Source organism: Rana temporaria, chromosome 13 (genome assembly GCF_905171775.1).
Source record: "Rana temporaria chromosome 13, aRanTem1.1, whole genome shotgun sequence".
Classification (NCBI taxonomy): Eukaryota; Metazoa; Chordata; class Amphibia; order Anura; family Ranidae; genus Rana; species Rana temporaria.
In genome coordinates, this window is record NC_053501.1 from 74,325,268 (window position 1) to 74,344,254 (window position 18,987).

At 42.0% G+C, this 18,987-nt stretch overlaps 1 protein-coding gene across 1 annotated transcript in view; it reads left to right on the forward strand.

The window, feature by feature from the left end:
* The window catches only part of INO80 (INO80 complex ATPase subunit), a 167,790-nt gene extending 149,068 nt beyond the window's left edge, over window positions 1–18,722 (forward strand). The window contains 7 exon segments of the mRNA XM_040332513.1: window positions 5,939–6,097; window positions 7,265–7,367; window positions 10,635–10,723; window positions 10,874–11,029; window positions 12,974–13,133; window positions 17,163–17,375; window positions 17,480–18,722. Coding sequence (XP_040188447.1) covers window positions 5,939–6,097; window positions 7,265–7,367; window positions 10,635–10,723; window positions 10,874–11,029; window positions 12,974–13,133; window positions 17,163–17,375; window positions 17,480–17,694 — 1,095 coding nt within the window. The 3' untranslated portion in view covers window positions 17,695–18,722.
* The last annotated feature ends 265 nt before the right edge of the window (window positions 18,723–18,987 follow it).

Consider the following 18,987-nt stretch of genomic DNA (forward strand, 5'->3'; position numbering starts at 1 on the left):
CACTGTGTGAGAGGGGCTACCATATCACTGTGTGAGAGGGGCTACCATATCACTGTGAGAGGGGTTACCATATCACTGTGTGAGAGGGGCTACCATGGACAGATGAGCTATCTAATGAAACAAGTGTTTCTAAAGTAAAGTTTCCCAATGAAGTGCTCCACAATGCTTGCCGTTAAAGAGGTCAGCAAGGGCTTGTTTAAAAGCTCATGTAAAGCTTGTTACGAATATGTTAATATTGAATACTTATAGCCTGGTCACAGTTTCACCTTAAAGGGTTTGTAAAGGTCCGTGTTTTTGGCCTTTATGCATTAAGGTGAAAAAACGCCAGGCAACCCCCAGCCCCTCCGTTTTACTCACCTGAGCCAGTTCACCTGCTCGGCGCGTCCCCAGCGTCCTCTTCTCCACGAAGTTCTGGTGTTGATTGGATAGATTGATAGCAGCGCAGCCATTGGCTGCCACTGCTGTCAATCAAATCCAATGAAGCGGGGGCAGGGCCGAGTCATACACTCGGCATCTGTAGACGCAGAGTGTATGACTCGGGAGCCCGCCCGCAAGGTAACCCCCTCGGTAGTCTTCTTCTCCAAGGGGGTTATCTAATGTGGGGGAGAGCCTCAGAGGAACCCAAATAGAGAATGTTCGGGGCCACTCTGTGCAAAACGAGCTGCACAGTGGAGGTAAGTATGACATATTTGTTATTTAAGTCAGAAAATTATGAAAAACTTTATGCAGATGTTTTGAAATGTCTAGGGATGAGCTTTGGGTTTGGGTTACAATTAGGTTTGCAGTGAACCCAACCCATTCACAGTTTATAGACATGGCAAACTAATGCTGCTGTTGTTTTGCATCATAGCGATGGACAACCAGTAATGCACTTCCTGGCCATTGAACTGAGGTAAGGTAGCTTAGAATGGCCAGTAATGAGGACTTCATGTGACAACCCCCTAACTTTAAAAGTCTGTGTTCTCAGCAGACATCTGTCAGAGTATGTTGAAGTAGATGGGGACAGTGTGTGGTTGGGGAGAGATAGTTGTGCTATACAGTGCTTTGCACAGTGCTGTATTGTTCTGCAGTCCTGTGTATTGCAGTGTCATAGGCTGTTGTGTTACAGTGCAATATTGTGCTAATTTACTGTGAATTGCAGTGTGTTAGGCTATATATTGTTGTGTACCCCTCTGTGTACACAGTGCATAGACCCAACAGATGAATATTTTATTTTTCTATGGCCTTTTTAAAAGAAATAATAATAATTTCATGGTCAGTAACAAACTTGTGACTGACAGACTACACAAAGTAGGGCCAAGAGCAGGCTTGAAACTCACCATAAGTCACCTCTGCCGGGTTAGCCCCCCCTTATTAGAAATTTTGACTTTTTTTTATGCAATTTGTTAGATCTTTGTTAGATCAGGTTAGATCAATCATTGTTTGCGTTAGATCTCACACAGAAGAAGCAATATTAACAGTTATTTGCTGGGGGGGCTAACCCGTCATCAGCCCCCCCTATCAAATTTTCTGGCCAAAAATCATTCAGGCTAATAGATATTCGTTAGATCCGGTAAGATCAAGTGGTTTTAACGTTAGATCTCACATCATTTCAGAGATATTCCACATACAAATACAGATATTGGGTGTATACAAGGACTAATGAGGGGGGGCTGGCCCCCCTTCTCAATATTTTTGACCAAAAATCATTCAGGCTAATAGATATTCGTTAGATCCGGTAAGATCAAGTGATTTTAACGTTAGATCTCACATAATTAGAGACTTATTAAGTGATTAATGAGGGGGGGCTGGCCCCCCCTTATCAATTTTTTGGGCCAAAAATCATTCCGGCTAATAGATATTCGTTAGATCCGGTAAGATCAAGTGGTTTAACGTTAGAACTCACATAGTTTCCGAGATATTCCACATATAAAAATAGATTTTAGGTGGTACATATGCATGGACATATGGACGGGTTGGCCCCCCCTTATCAAATTTTCTGGCCGAAAATTATTCAGGCTAATAGATATTCGTTAGATCCGGTAAGATCAAGTGGTTTTAACGTTAGATCTCACATCATTTCAGAGATATTCCACATACAAATACAGATATTGGGTGTATACAAGGACTAATGAGGGGGGGCTGGCCCCCCCTTATCAATATTTTTGACCAAAAATCATTCAGGCTAATAGATATTCGTTAGATCCGGTAAGATCAAGTGGTTTTAACATTAGATCTCACATAATTAGAGACTTATTAAGTGATTAATGAGGGGTGGCTGGCCCCCCCTCATCAATTTTTTGGGGCAAAAATCATTCCGGCTAATAGATATTCGTTAGATCCGGTAAGATCAAGTGGTTTTAACGTTAGATCTCACATCGTTTCCGAGATATTCCACATATAAAAATAGATTTTAGGTGGTACATATGCATGGACATATGGACGGGTTGGCCCCCCCTTATCAAATTTTCTGGCCGAAAATCATTCAGGCTAATAGATATTCGTTAGATCCGGTAAGATCAAGTGGTTTTATAGTTAGATCTCACATCATTTCAGAGATATTCCACATAGAAATAGGGATATTAGGTGGTACAGAAGGTACATCCATCTACAAGTGTCTCTGGAGGGTCTCTGGAACAATGGGGCCTTCTTGACAAAGCATCCGCGTCTTATTTAAGGCTGAAAATAAACCCTGATAGAGTAGCCAATCATTTGTGACCCGTGGTGTCCAACTTGGTGGTAGTGATGATGTAGGTGAAAGGATTGTTGTCGTTCTTAATCACAAACTCCCTCAGCTTATCCACCACCACCCACTTCAAGGCCAGGAACTCAAGTTTGTGCATGGGGTAGTTCTTCTCGTTCTGACTCATGTAGGCAACAGGCCGTAGATGGCCATCATGCACTTGACATAGAACCACCCCTAAACCATCTTGACTGGCGTCAACAGGGCCATCTTTAATATGGTTTGGACCCTGGGCAAACATTTTTTTTGGGCTCCCCCCCAATGTAATTTTGCTCTTCACCCCAACATAGGGTGAAAGTATTCTTTAGTAAGAGGATTGCTTTTGTTTTGCTTACTTTCCTATTTAGGCCTTTTTTTATGGAGGAGTAGCAATGTATTGCTTGCACCAGTAGCAGCAAGAGGGCAGGGAAGCTGACATTGTGCCCATCAAACGCACACAGTGTACGCATAGCAAGGGGCGGGGCCAGAGCATCAGTGGAGCTCAAGGCCCCGCCCACCCATGGCCCACTCCTCGATCAATAAAATACAGCACTAACACTGACTGTTAAACTGTGCGCGCGCCGCCGCCGCCAATGAAAGTGACAGACTGTCTGGATGTGTGTGGGGATCAAGGCCGATTTGCAGGCAGCACGCGGGCTTAACGAACAGCTCTGCTTTGGGCCTCAAACAGTGAAAGGGCCCTGGGCAGCTTCCCCGTTTGCCCTGTGGTAACGATGGCCCTGGGCGTCAAAGTGTAGCTCGTATGGCTTGGTTGGCTCTGCATAGACCAGGACTGGAGCGGTTGTTAGCCCCCATTCACACCTAGGCGTTTTTACGCCTGTAGTGCTACGCCGCTGCTGCCAGAGGGATGAAAACACATGTCCCTCTATGGAGATGGTTCACATCTCCACGCTGAACGCCGGACGCCTGCCGCCTGAAAAAAGGTCCCGGACCTTTTTTTCAGCCGGCTTTCGGCGTTCGGCTAGGAGATGGGAACCATCTACATAGAGGGGGTCAATCTGGGGCACATCTAGGCGGACAATACCGGCGTTTTGTCGCCGCAAATCGCGGTACAAAACGCTGCTATTTGTACCGCGATTTTGTCGCCGCGAATTTGTCTGCCTAGGTGTGAATGGAGCCTTAGGCTCCACTTCAGCTGCCTAAAACCTCTTCACACTTCGGAGTCCATTGTTACTGGACGGACTCTCTGGGTTTTCTGGATCCTCCAGTTGGTCTGACAGACTTCGCAAGATCAAGGTCAACATTTCAGCAAATCCCTTGACAAATCTTCTGCAATAAGAGCAGAATCCTAGAAATGACCTAAGCTCAGTCACGCTGGTAGGCGTATATCTATTTGTATGTGGAATATCTCTGAAATGATGTGAGATCTAACGTTAAAACCACTTGATCTTACCGGATCTAACGAATATCTATTAGCCGGAATGATTTTTGCCCCAAAAAATTGATGAAGGGGGGCCAACCCGTCCATATGTCCATGCATATGTACCACCTAAAATCAATTTTTATATGTGGAATATCTCGGAAACGATGTGAGATCTAACGTTAAAACCACTTGATCTTACCGGATCTAACGAATATCTATTAGCCGGAATGATTTTTGGCCCAAAAAATTGATAAGGGGGGGCCAGCCCCCCCTCATTAATCACTTAATAAGTCTCTAATTATGTGAGATCTAACGTTAAAATCACTTGATCTTACCGGATCTAACGAATATCTATTAGCCTGAATGATTTTTGGTCAAAAATATTGATAAGGGGGGGCCAGCCCCCCCTCATTAGTCCTTGTATACACCCAATATCTGTATTTGTATGTGGAATATCTCTGAAATGATGTGAGATCTAACGTTAAAACCACTTGATCTTACCGGATCTAACGAATATCTATTAGCCTGAATAATTTTCGGCCAGAAAATTTGATAAGGGGGGGGCCAACCCGTCCATATGTCCATGCATATGTACCACCTAAAATCTATTTTTATATGTGGAATATCTCGGAAACGATGTGAGATCTAACGTTAAACCACTTGATCTTACCGGATCTAACGAATATCTATTAGCCGGAATGATTTTTGGCCCAAAAAATTGATAAGGGGGGGCCAGCCCCCCCTCATTAATCACTTAATAAGTCTCTAATTATGTGAGATCTAACGTTAAAATCACTTGATCTTACCGGATCTAACGAATATCTATTAGCCTGAATGATTTTTGGCCAGAAAATTTGATAGGGGGGGCTGACGACGGGTTAGCCCCCCCAGCAAATAACTGTTAATATTGCTTCTTCTGTGTGAGATCTAACGCAAACAATGATTGATCTAACCTGATCTAACAAAGATCTAACAAATTGCATAAAAAAAAGTCAAAATTTCTAATAAGGGGGGGCTAACCCGGCAGAGGTCCATAAGTCTGCTAACTCCACTCCCCCCATCTCCAGTAGTATTTTTGACTAGGCAGGTGTCTCTTCCACAACTTCAGGAGAGAGAAGAAGAAACAGTTTTCCTCTAATCACCCCAGTGTCTCAATACCAGCTTGGCAGAACCGCTGAAGTTTCATCTGCTCCTATTCCAGCTCAGGGAGTTGGCCCCCTTCCGCAAGTTTATGGCCTGTACTGCACCACAGTGGCAGGTACCTGGCTGCTTGTTTTTTTCACCAAGATGGTCATCCCTGCCCTCCACCAGCATGTGGAAGGTAATGTGTCAGTGTTGCTGGACCATGCTGTCAGTAGCAGGGAAGGATGCAGGATGGGGCACACTGGAGCTGTGGTGCCACTCTGTCTTACACATTGGTGTAGGTTACAATGCAGTAACCTCTACTTTCCATCTTTGACTCTTTCAAATGACCAGTATTCTTCCGGTCGTGGATGTCTCAGCAATGCTTTTCAGTAGTTTTTCCAGCGACAGGCCTGGCTACAGGCAAGGGTTACAGGCAGTGCCTCAATCAAAATGATTGCAGACTACTTGGGGTCTAGGACATTTTTTGAAGCAAGGATCCCATAGAGTCTATGGGTTGCCCAGAGTGGACCATAGTAAATTTATTCATTTAATAAATTTATTTTATTCACTTAATGTAATAATTGAGTTAAACACATATATAATTTATTAATAATAAAGTTGTTAAACAGTTATATAAAAGATACAGTATTTTTTACCCTTCAAAGCGAACAAAAATCCCCAAGAAAAATCCTAGTTCTCTAATTTATTTCTTTCTTACCATCCTTTAGGTAATCTTCTATGATAGCGACTGGAACCCAACTGTAGATCAGCAGGCTATGGACCGAGCTCACCGCCTGGGTCAGACCAAGCAAGTCACTGTTTACAGGCTGATATGTAAGGGCACTATAGAGGAACGTATCCTGCAAAGAGCAAAAGAGAAGAGTGAGGTGAGAACTAGAGTTTGGCTTTAATTATGTTCATGAAATAGTTTTATTTCCTTTTATCAATTGGCTTTATTAATCACATTTCATTTATAGCCTTACAGAAGTCATTTTTTTTTCATGAATGATTGGTAAACTCAGATAGGTAGATTAACCACAAAAAAAAAAATAACAGATTTCTTTTAAAATGCCCGCACTCATTACAATGCAATTGTATTATCTCCTTTAGATTTGCCAACCACTAAGTTGCGTGAGGAAATCTCTACTTGCATATACATTAACCAGAGTCTTTAGATAGGCCATTGCACTTTTGTAAATGTAAGAGAGATTGTACAATTGTATTGTAATGGATGGGGGTGCATTCAAATTTAAAACTTACTATACTGTGTTCACCAAGGGAAGGCTGGGCATGATAAATCACTTGGCCCACCTGGGACACATGGACCACCTGGGAGAGATTTTAAAGTTAACACAGATAACTCTTTGCTTAAGGGGGTTGTTAAGTCAGAAGGTTTTTATCTTAATTCAATATATACATTAAGATAAAAGCCTTCTGTGTGCAGCGGCCCCCTAATACTTACCTGAACCCCATCTCTTTCCAGTGATGTCCACGAGTGTCTCAGCTGTCCGATACTCTCCCTCCTGATTGGCTGAGACACAGCAGTGGCACTATTGGCTCCCACTGCTGTCAATCAAAGCCAGTGAGCCAATCAGGAGAGAGAGGGGGCAGGGCTGAACCACAGCTTTGTGTCTGAATGGACACAGGGAGCTCTGACTCGGCGCGGGTGCCCCCACAGCAAGCAAGCTTTGGTGCCAGGAGCACCAAAGAGGGACCTGAGAAGAGGAGGAAAAAAGACAAGAATTTACAATCGCTTTGAGGAACTCATTTTAAACCAGCACTGGGGAGCCATTGTCACACTTCAGAAACACATGGTAAATGCATTATTTTAAAGCCTATGTGGATTTAGGATGAAATATTCTGTGTTAATTGTGCCCAGCCACAATTTGGTGTAGTCGATCCCAATGTGCATCTTGGCAGCATTGTTCAACATTCATTTTGTTTTTATATGGAAAAACATCTTTCTTTTTTTTCCTGAAAATGCATACCTAATTCTCAAAGCTGCAACATTTTTTTCTTCACAATTATTGGAAGCCTTTTTTTTTTTATTGCAGATTCAACGAGTGGTCATTTCTGGAGGAAACTTTAAACCAGACACGCTTAAACCAAAAGAGGTCGTTAGCCTCCTTCTGGACGATGAAGTGTTAGAGAAGAAATGTATGTAAATGAACGGTTTCTGCTTGAGCCTCACAGCCTTTCTCCTTCTTTCAACCTTAAAGTAATACTAAATGCACACACTTTCACACGTTTCATTTACAGTAACCCTTCTCTTTCTGTATGTGGTTGATGGCACTGTAATTATTTTATTTAAAAAACTCTAAGTACCTTCTATCCTAAGAGATTATACAGCTGTCACATAACTCGGCTCTTTCCCAGCCTGTCTGTCTGGCAAGAGGAGCTTCTAGTCCTCTGCTGCTGGTCACATGTTAAAAAAGAAAACAGCTTATGGCATAAAGAGTAAAAATAAATTATTCTCATCAACAAACAGTTTTAAATTGTCATACAAATATATATTTGGAATGAAATCTTTATTATTTTTTGGCATTAACAAGGTGTGGTTGAATTTCTGCAAGCCACAGGCTGTGTCACGCTCCCCCAGCCTGTATCCTAGAATAACAGGGAGGTGAAGCCATCATCAATCAAGATGTAATATCCCTCCCCTATTGTGTTTAGCTGGTTAGTGGATATGGAGGAGGAGGGAGGAAGGGAGGGAGGGGGTGGACTGTCATTTACCACTGTGTATATGGCCACATGTGTGATTCTATGATCACATGGGCTGCTCAGGTGTGATATGATGAAAATGAACAGGGTAGAAAATACATTAAAAACTGAGCATGTGCACTAGCTGCCAACACCGTTCTGCTAAATTCCCAGCTGCAGTGGGGACATGGACAGGAGGGTGAGACAGAGAAGAGTAGGATCAACCAGGTTTTTTTTTGCAGAATACAGAAAACAAATCTTATAGTGAGTATAAGCAGCTGGTAATACAGCATGTGTTGATATTTTTTATGTGAGTTTATTGACACTTTAAGTTCCTAAGTATTTTTTGTACAAATCCTTGTATTATTTCGGGACAGATAGGGCATTGTTTGGCAGCAGATTTGGATTTAGATACACATTTTTATTTTGAAGATTAAATTATGTAAATATAAGGATTTTTTTTTAAATGCCTTTTTGTATAACTTTTCGTAAAACTTTTGTTAAACAATGCAATCAGTGAAGCCTTCTGATTAAGTGGATGTCACATAAGAATAAAGCTCAGTGTTATATTTAACCTTTTCATTTTTGGAGTTTTTTCCCCCCTTTCAACATTATGTTGCAACATGCACAGGAAAAGAAATTCTGTTTGCATAATCTGTTAGTATAAAATTAAGATAAGGTTTGGCAGACAGAAATTGGCATGATTGGGATATTTTCACAGGTTGGCAACTATTAAATTCTGATTGAGGTTACGCTTGCTTTAGTATTTAACTCTAACAAAGTGATTGGAAATGTCATTCAGAGCATCTGAGATATTTGTTGGATACTGAGGATTATTCAGATATGGGGGGACCTTTTTAATTTATTTATCACTTTTAAAATCAATTTATTTTCCAAAACCTGGACCAGCCGCTTGCACCTCAGCAGCAACAGAGCACTTATAATATTATAATATTTTTTTTTAACAAACATGCAATAGATCACTATTGTAAGGATCTGCTGCTACAGGGGAAAGCAGGGCAAACACAGACCAGGATGTACATTTACCACTTAAGGACAGAGCCTCGTTTGGAGATTTGGGCCCAGATTTACAAAGACTTACGACGGCGTATCTCCAGATACGCCGTCGTAAGTCCGAATGGCTGCCGTCGTATCTATGCGCCCGATTCTTAGAATCAGTTACGCATAGATTTGACCAAGATACGAGCGGCGTAAGTCTCCTACGCCATCGTACCTTGGGGTGCAATAATTACGCTGGCCGCTAGGTGGCGCTTCCTTGATTTCCGTAAATGAGCAAGATACACAGATTCACGAACGTACGTACGCCTGTCGCAATTAGTTACGCCGTTTACGTAAGACATACGCCGGCGTAAAGTTAAAGCTGGTCTCTAGGTGGTGCAGCCCATGCAAAGTATGGACGTCGGAACAAGCATATCTTTTTACGTTGTTTGCGTAAGTTGTACGCGAATAGGGCTGTGCGTAAGTTACGTTCACGTCACAGGCATTGAGCCGGCGTATCTTTGGACGTAAATACGACGTGATACTGAGCATGCGCCGTTCATTCGGCCATGCATCTACATGGGGTCAAGCCTCATTTAAATACAACACGCCCCCTACCAGCCTACTTTGAATTACGCGTGCTTACGCCGGCCCATTTACGATACGCCGCCGTAACTTAGGACACAAGTGCTACAGCACTTGCTCTATTTAGAACCCCCAAACATTATATATATATATATATATATATATATATATATATATATATATATAATTATATAATTTTTTTTTTCTAACACCCTAGAAAATAAAATGGCAGTCGTTGCAATACTTTCTGTCACACCGTATTTGTGCAGCGGTCATACAAGCAGTTTTTTAAATTAAAAAATAGGACAACAGTAAAGTTAGCCCAATTTTTTTTTATATTGTGAAAGATATTGATACCCAACAGGTCACGCTTCAAAATTGCGCCTGCTCGTGGAATGGCGACAAACTTTTTCCCTTATAAATCTCCATAGGTGACGTTTAAAAAAATTCTACAGGTTTCAGGGGAGGTCTATGGCTAGAATTAATGCTCTCGCTGTAACGATCACGGGTGATACTCACGTATGTGTTTGCTTCTGCGTGCAAACTCGTCGGGACGGGGTGCTTTAAAAATATATATATATATTATTATCTTTCAAAATTGGGTCACTTTTATTCCTATTACAAGGAATGTAAACATCCCTTGTAATAGAAAAAAAGCATGACAGGACCTCTTGAAAATGAGATCTGGGGTCAAAAAGACCTCTAAAATGTACACTAAAATTCAATGTGTGGGTGTGTCACTACCATTTTCCATATCCCTGTATATTGCATTTGCTAAGATTCCCATCTAAAAGTTTTTTGAAACTATCAACACTCTCCACTAGTAGGATCACATGTTCAGATCCTTAGCAATTCAGCACCTTGCCTTAGTGCTGAACCATGGCAATCACTAACAGGCTGTGGGTACAGCAAGAACACACTTTCCCTCTAGACCCACCACTGTCACTGAAACCAGGTGCTGGGTGGAACGAATAACTGCTATACCAGTGCTTTGAATGGCACCTGGTATTACAGTGGTTAAAATGTTAAAAGATCTTTAGGTTTTTGTTGAAAATAAGAGCCGTATGAGAGTTCTAAATGATTTGTTGCGATGTTTATTGATATGTAAGCAGTTACCTATATAGTATGTTCCGTTTTCAGTACGCCAGAGGCAAGACGAGAAGAGGCAGCAAGAAGAGACCAACAAAGTGAAAGAGCGCAAACGGAAAAGAGAAAAGTATGCAGAAAAGGTAATTCTATTTTCCTCTTCACCTACTGCTGTGAGGTCACATGTTTTTTGTTTTGAACCATTCCAATGTTCATGTTTTGTATGATTACTAGAACAGATATATACCATGTTATAGAGTGGCATTTCAGCTTTCTTATTTATGTGTTTACAGAAGAAGAAAGAAGATGAGATTGATGGAAGAAAAAAGAAAGATGGAGTTAATCTGGTTATTCCTTTCGTTCCCTCAGCTGATAACTCAAACCTATCTGCTGATGGAGAAGATTCCTTCATCAGTGTGGATTCCGCAATGCCAAGTCCCTTCAGTGAGGTCAGTGTAGTTTGGAAAATAGAACTAAGTTCACAATCAAAACACAGTGTGGATGATGGCAAAATGTAGGGCTAAAATATACAGTTATCACCCTAGGGTTCTCATTTGATTGCTATATAAATGAACCACTTAAGCCCCGGACCATTTTGTTGCTAAATGACCAGGCCACTTTTTTTAGGTTCGGCAATGTGTAGCTTTAACTGACAATTGCGCGGTCGTGCAACGTGGCTCCTCAACAAAATTGAAGTCCTTTTTTCCCCACAAATAGAGCTTTCTTTTGGTGGTATTTGATCACCTCTGCGGTTTTGAAAAAAATTAAATGTTTTTTACTTTTTGCTATAATAAATACCCCCAAGGGCGGCCAGGTTGGTGTAGTGGTTAGCGCTACTGCCTAGCAGTTATCACGTCTGTGGTTCGAATCCCGACCACGACACTAGCTGACTGGAGCTTGCATGTTCTCCCTGCGTCTGCGTGGGTTTCCTCCGGGTACTCCGGTTTCCTCCCACACATAACAAAGACATGCTGGTAGGGCTGTAATAAAAAAAAATACTCCCAAAAAATATATCAAAACATTTTTTTTTTTCTCAGGCCGATACGTATTCTTCTACATATTTTTGGTAAAAAAAAATCACAATACGTGTTTATTGATTGTTTTGCGCAAAGGTTATAGCTTAAGGCCTTAAGGGGATAGTTTAAGGCCTCGTACACAGGTTAACCAGAGGACAACGGTCTGATGGACCGTTTTCATCGGTCAAAACCGATCGTGTGTGGGCCCCATAGGTTATTTAACCATCGGTTAAAAAAAAGGTTAAAAAAAAGCCAACTTGCTTTAAATTTAACAGATGGATTCCTAACCGATAGGTCAAAACCGATCGTTGGTAGGCACGTCCATCGGTTAAAATCCACGCATTCTCAGAATCAAGTCGACGCATGCTTGGAAGCATCGAACTTCGTGTTTTTTTTTCAGCACGTCGTTGTGTTTTACGTCACCGCGTTCTGACACAATCGTTTTTTAACCGATGGTGTGTAGGCGCGACGGACCATCAGTCGGCTTCATCGGTTAACCAATTCAAACGGTCCATCTGTCCGTTCTCATCGGATGGACTGATCGTGTGTACGCGGCTTTATGGCTTTTTTTTAATATTTTTTTTTTTTTTTTACTAGTAATGGCGGCGATCAGCGATTTTTATCGTGACTGCGACATTATGCCGGACACATCGGACACTTTTGACACATTTTTGGGACCATTGTCATTTTTACAGCGATCAGTGCTATAAAAATGCACTGTTTACTGTGAAAATTACACTGGCAGTGAAGGGGTTAACCACTAAGTGGCGCTGTAGGGGTTAAGTGTGCCCTAGTGAGTGTTTCTTACTTTAGGGGGGATGGGCTGTGTGTGACAAGACAATCCTCACCACTTCCGATTACAGGAAGCGGTGATCACCGTCATTGTCACTTTGGCAGAGCGGGGAGATGCTTGTTTACATTAGCATCTCCCAGCTCTATCTCTCTGTGAAGAAGATCATGGGTATCCCCACGGCGATGGAGTCCCGCGGTCAGGTTCCTTAAAGGGGACGTATATATACGTCCTTCTGCCCAGGAGTGCCATTGTGTCGACGTATATATGCGTGCGGCGGTTCGGGAAGCGGTTAAAACATGTATCTGAAACTTGATCTGTCAGGAAAATCTTTGATTTCTAGTAGTGCAGATTGATTGGTATTATAATTGTTTATCAGAATATTATTACTAGTTCATACAACTTCACACATGCCTTTTGCCACAGATTCCTGCTGCTGGGATTGACAGCTTGGATCGGGGATCTCGGCTAGCAGTTTGCAGCTGTCAAATCCAGCAGCAGAAATCAGTAGACTCCTGCCTCTGGAACAGAACACATGTGAGAACTGCGAACGTACCCTTACTAGTCCTGTTCTTCTTCATGACTAGATATCCATCAGCAGTGAACTTCACGCAGGATCGATTGCAATGGATGAGAGCAGTAATGACATGCTGGTGATAGTGGATGACCCTTCTTCTTCGGCTCAGCAATCTAGAGGAACAACCTCCCCAGCATCTGTTACTGGTTCAGTCTCCGACACACTTAATGGTGAGTGCTTATTTAGGGGAATCCTTCAACTGAGATCGTGTGCTATGTCTGTTTTAGCCCCTCCCCCACCCAATTTTATTAAACAATCTTTTTATAGTCTGTTGTTCCAGTTTTCCATTTTATTATACTTACACCTTTCAGGCAATCTATTTTATGACTGAAAACAAGGTGTAGTGTTAGTAATAGTCCCATTTTTACTTCACAAAAAAAGAAAAAAGGAAGTTCTTGGCCACTAGAGGGAGATGCTTTCTACTAAAGATTTTCTTTTTTTGTGATCAAACCAAGGAAACAGTATTTTTACCCTCATATTGGCACATTCTGTCCTCCAAACTGATCAATTAACCAACATGCTTGGTGGAGTAATTATATTTTAGGCAATCCTTCTAAGGCCCCGTACACACGACCGGATCTATCCGCTGGGATTTATCCGCGGATCAGTTCCAGCGGATAGATCCGGTCGTGTGTAGGCCCGAGCGGACAATTTTCGGCGGATAAAAATCCAGCCAACGGATTCCCAGCGGATAAAAATTTTGTAGCATGCTACAAAATCTATCCGCTGGAATCCAGTCCAGCGGACTGATCCGGTCGTCTGTACAGACTCACCGGATCAGTCCGTCCGCTCCCATCCCTCGCATGCGTCGTAATGATTTGACGCATGCGTGGAAGTATTTACCTTCCAGGGTCGCGCATGTCACCGCGTCATCGTCGCGGCGACGGCGCGGCCACGTCACCGCGGATGTATTCCGCGGGGATTTCGATCTGATGGTGAGTACAGCCATCAGATCCAAATCCGCCAGAGGATTTATCCGCTGGAAACGGTCCAGCGGACCGTTTCCAGCGGATATCCTCTCATCTGTACGAGGCCTAAGGCTTCATGTACACTACAGATCCTAAACTTGAGTTTAGGAGCTTTTGGTGTTTTTTTGCCAAAGCTGCTAAACTTAAAGCGGATGTCCGCTGAAAAAAAAATATTAAAAGTCAGCAGCTACAAATACTGCAGCTGCTGACTTTTAATATCGACACACTTACCTGTCCTGGAATCTAGCGCCGTCCGCAGCAGAGGACGAGCAATCACTCGTATCTCTGCTGCCCCCCCGCCATCCTTGGTGAGAGAACCAGGAAGTGAAGCGATCCGGCTTCACTGCCCGGTTCCCTACGGCGCATGCGCGACTTGCACTGCGCCTGCTGATTGGCTCCTGCTGTGCTCTGGGAGCCGAGTGTTCCCAGAGCACAATGGGGGGTGGGGGGGGAGGTGACGTCCAGTTCACACCAGACGTGTACTTTTTTTCTGCACAAAATGCATGCACAGTGTTTTCCATGTATTCCAATGGCTCTAGTTCACAACGTGCACACACAGTACACACAGTTTCTGCACCGGAAACTGACTTGCATGGTGTGAACTAGAGCCATTGGAATACATGGAAAACACTGTGTATGCGTTTTTAGTGCAGAAAAAAATGCACACAAAACTGTACTGAACTGCGTCTGGTGTGAACTGGCCCCAAATGTTTTTTTTTTTCTTTGTCTGAATTTCTCACTTCCTGTTTCTCCTCAGTAAGCTTGCCCCATCATCCAAAACCTTCTGGCTGGGAGTTAGTCAGCCAGAACAGCTTACTGAGGAGAAACAGGAAGTGAGAAATTCAGACAAAGAAAAAAATCATTTAGAAGGGAAATCGAAGGCAAAGGTAAGTGAACCAACAATGCACTAGCTTAAAGGAACCTATTTAGAAAATAAAAAACAAACCTTTACAACCCTTTAACTCCATAAAAGCCTGTGTGTCAATGTACACATAGGGTTTTACCAGAGTTTAGGAGCTGCTGTGGTTAGGGGAGCTTCAATCTCCCTCTCCTAGATGTGGAAGAATCACGTTCAGGAAAGATTTGACAAATCACATGGCAGCAACTCAATGATTTTAGACAAGGTGAAGACAACTTGCTAAAGTTCAAACTGAACATCAGAATGGGAAAAAGGAGATTTAAGTGACTTTGAACATGGCATGGCTGTTGGTGCCAAAGAGGCTGCTTTGAGCATTTTGATAACTGTGGATCTACTGGGATTTTCACTCGCAACCATCTCTAGAGTTTACAGAGAATGACCCAAAAAATAGAAAATATCCAGTGCTAACATGTTATTAGGTTATTACTCCAGGAGTATATAATGAGTTTAGCAATTGTAGAGAAATGCTTAAATAATACATTACAATTTAACTAAACCCATAAGGCTACATTCATACATGATCGCGGGAGGAATCGCTGTGATACCCCCCCGCAATTTCAAATGGCTGCAAAACGTGGGACACGTTTGCGATACCATTACTTCTAATGACACCCCAATCGAGTTGTGATTTTATCGCAATTGTCGTTCTGCATTCGCAACACGCACCGCTTATCGCTCAAAAAGGAACATAAGATTCCTTTGGGCAACAGCGTCATGCATTGCAATTTGCCGTGTGACAATTGGGGTGCCATTACAAGTAATGGCATCGCAATTGCGTAACGTGTTTTGCAGTCATTTGGGATTGCAGCGATTTCACTTGTGATCATGTGTGAAAGCAGCCTTAGATTTGAGTCGACTAAAATGTACTGGAGATTTGAGTTGACTAAAATACAACTAAAATTAAAACAATTCAGATAACTAAAATGCGACCAAAACTAAAATGGCATTTTAGTCAAAAGACTATAACTAAAACTAAATCAAAATTTGATGTAGCAATTAACACTGCCAGCTAGGCAATCCTGTGTATGACAGGCTGACCGCGGCCGCAACTGTCTATGGAGCTACTTTTGTCCAGGAGCGATTGCCCACCCACAGACTGCTGTGGCTGCTGACAGCTTGTAATTGCTTTGTACAGGCTTCCGAACACACATGGGCTCCAGGCAAAGTTTTGCTCAAGATGCTTACTACACCATGGCCTATTTGGCTGTGTGATTGAAGCCTTGGATGCGATTACAAGTGTGAAGCATAATGCCTCACCAGTGAAACTTCAGCTGATTTAATAAATTCAATCTCCTATTAATAATTATGATAGTAGTGGAGATTGGCAATTATTTTCTAACAATGATTGACGAATTGTAATAACAGTTTTGATTAGATTAGAATTGACATGCATTCACTTTGTGCTGTACACTGTTTCAAGTCTCTTGCCCAGTACTGCAGCTTATCTCAGTAGTGCCTTTCTGTTGTTCCTGCAGAAGAGTCCATGATGATGAATTGTACACAGTTACATAGGTTGAAAAAATAAAAGGTGGGGTGGGGGGTCATACAATCATCATACAATCCCATATACACAACCCTATACCCACAGTTGCTCCAGATGAAGGCAAAAAAAATCAGCAAGGATCCAATTTGCTCCAGAGGGGGAAGAAATTCCTTCTTGATCCCCCAAGAGTCAATGGGATATTCCCTGGATCAACTTTACCTATAAAGAATAGTATACAGTTATATTATGTGCATTTAGAAAAGAATCCAGACCTTTTTTTAAAGCATGCTACTGAGCTGGCCAGAACCAGCTATTGAGGGAGTCTAGGGAAAAGGGAGTAGCAGCTCCAGGTGGGAACCTAGATGAATATCCTCCGTTGCAGACAACTCAGGTGCAGGCAATGCACTTAGCAAAGCAGGAACAAAAATAGTTTTTGGACAGCCGCACTCTGAAAAAATTGTAGCCTTTATTAAAAGAAGGACAGCACTCCAATCACAGCAGCATAAAATAAAACCCGACCACTGACGCGTTTCACACTGAAACTAGTGCTTAGTTATAGCGGCTGTCCAGAAACTATTGAGGGAGTCTAGTCCACATTTTCTCAGCCCTTACTGTGAAGAATTTTGCTGCATTACTTCTTCTTTTAAAGAGAGACATACACACACAATGGAAAATCCAGTTAACTATTGCTTTAATGAAACGGTGCAGGTTTTAAAGAACTCTGAAGTCTAGTAAAAAGAGATTTATTACATGTTATGGACCTTGGCACATTGCTATCATAGTGTGTATTATTCTTTAAGTGTTGGTCTTCATTTTTTCTTTTTAATAGGCATTTCCAGTCAGGATGCACAGTATGGTGGCCGAGGATGCTCAAATCGCAATAGAAATCGAGCCAAGTCTGGTGGAATTGGCCCAAAAGGTGGAAAATCTCGAAATCGCAAACCCACTGCTGGCAGTGCAGCAGCAATTGCAGGAGCAATGGCGGGGGCAGCTGCAGCATCTGCAGCAGCTTATGCAGCATATGGATACAATGTATCAAAGGGTATGTGCCAGCCTTGTGTGCAGTTATTGAGCAAACCTATTTGATTCTGTCCTGAACATATTTATTTTGTTTAGTTTAATTAGAGTAATTTTCTCTTTCTGCAGGTCTACCAGCAAACAGTCCCATTCAGACTTCTCTGTTACGAACTTCTGGCATTTCAGACTTTGGCCCATTAAACACCTCCTCTCCAGTTACCTCACCCAAAAATAAAGGAAACAACGTATCTGGCACTTCTAAAATGAATAACCCCCTCTGCTTAACTCCAGAAACCCCAACACGAAGACACAGTAAATCTACTGGAAACCCAGGGGGTGTGTAAATTTCTAAAGCCTATGGGCATGTTCATCCAGGTAGTTCTGTAAATCAAGGTCTTTTCTAATGGACAGCCAAAGATCTACAGGAGGACATCCTCAAGCACATCCTATATGTGAGCCTGTGCATACCTCGCAGATTCTGAATTCCATTGCCTTAAACTAAGGCAACCTTTGACGAAACAACGACCTGCGTGATAGCGTCCCTGCAGAAACATTTCACGTGTCTGGCTCCAGTTTGGGATACCTGGATCTCAGTGAGAATCCTTGGCCCTGAAATCAATAGACTTGTAGCAGGTACGGTGCTGTCTAAATGCTCTGAAAGCATTCGCTGTTGTAAGCTCATCAGTAATGGCGGTTTTTCAATTCATTTTTTACCTTTCCTGAACACAAAATTAGCAGCTTTATTGCAAGAGGCTTCCAGCTTATAAACTTTTAGGAATCCAGAGGCTCATCGTTCCCTTTTTCCGTGCAACATTTTGAAGGCCGTTTACGCATAACTGCTGTGTTCTGTTCATCAACTTAAACCTCAGTCATGTGTTGAGTTTCTATACAAAGGTTGAATGCATTTCCAGGAGCAACACAGCATGGTTTCATCGGAAGACACTTTGTTAACGGATGTGGTTGTTGGCTGATGCCTCCTACCTCCTTTTCACATATGCAGAATTATTGCTTTCTGTCTCAGTCTTACCCAAGAGATTAAGAATTAGAACCTCTGCATTAGATGCCAATTACTCTGTGAACATATGATGGCTTCAAACCCCTTTTCTGCGGTTAGGACCTGCAACAAGCTGTAAAGATAAAACTCTGCATTTATTTGCACACATACATTTCAGATGAGCATATCACAAGTGTGTGTAAATACACAACAGTGGGAATCTAAGCAATGCAATGCCTTTTCTTCTTTTCCTCTTTACAATGTGTTGTCTATTTTTATATCTAATTTGTATATATGTATAAAAAGAGGCACATCTTTCTTTTACTAACTGGAGACAAAACAAATCTGAATAAATGAAAGATAATTTTAGGTACCTTTTGCAGTTGTATTTTGCACTTATTTTTGTATGACAGACGCATGTTTTTACTACAACTATATCTCCATGTGTGTACATAAGATAGTTGGAAAATTGATCCAGCAGCAATGTCTTTTAAGGAAATAATGGAGAAATGTACATAATTGGCAATATGGTGAGAAAAAGTAGATCTAGTTAGGACACATTCTTCTATACATAAAATATGTCATCTTATCTACCCATAATAACTATGGGGGCATCAGAAGAAACTAAACAAGATGACCACTA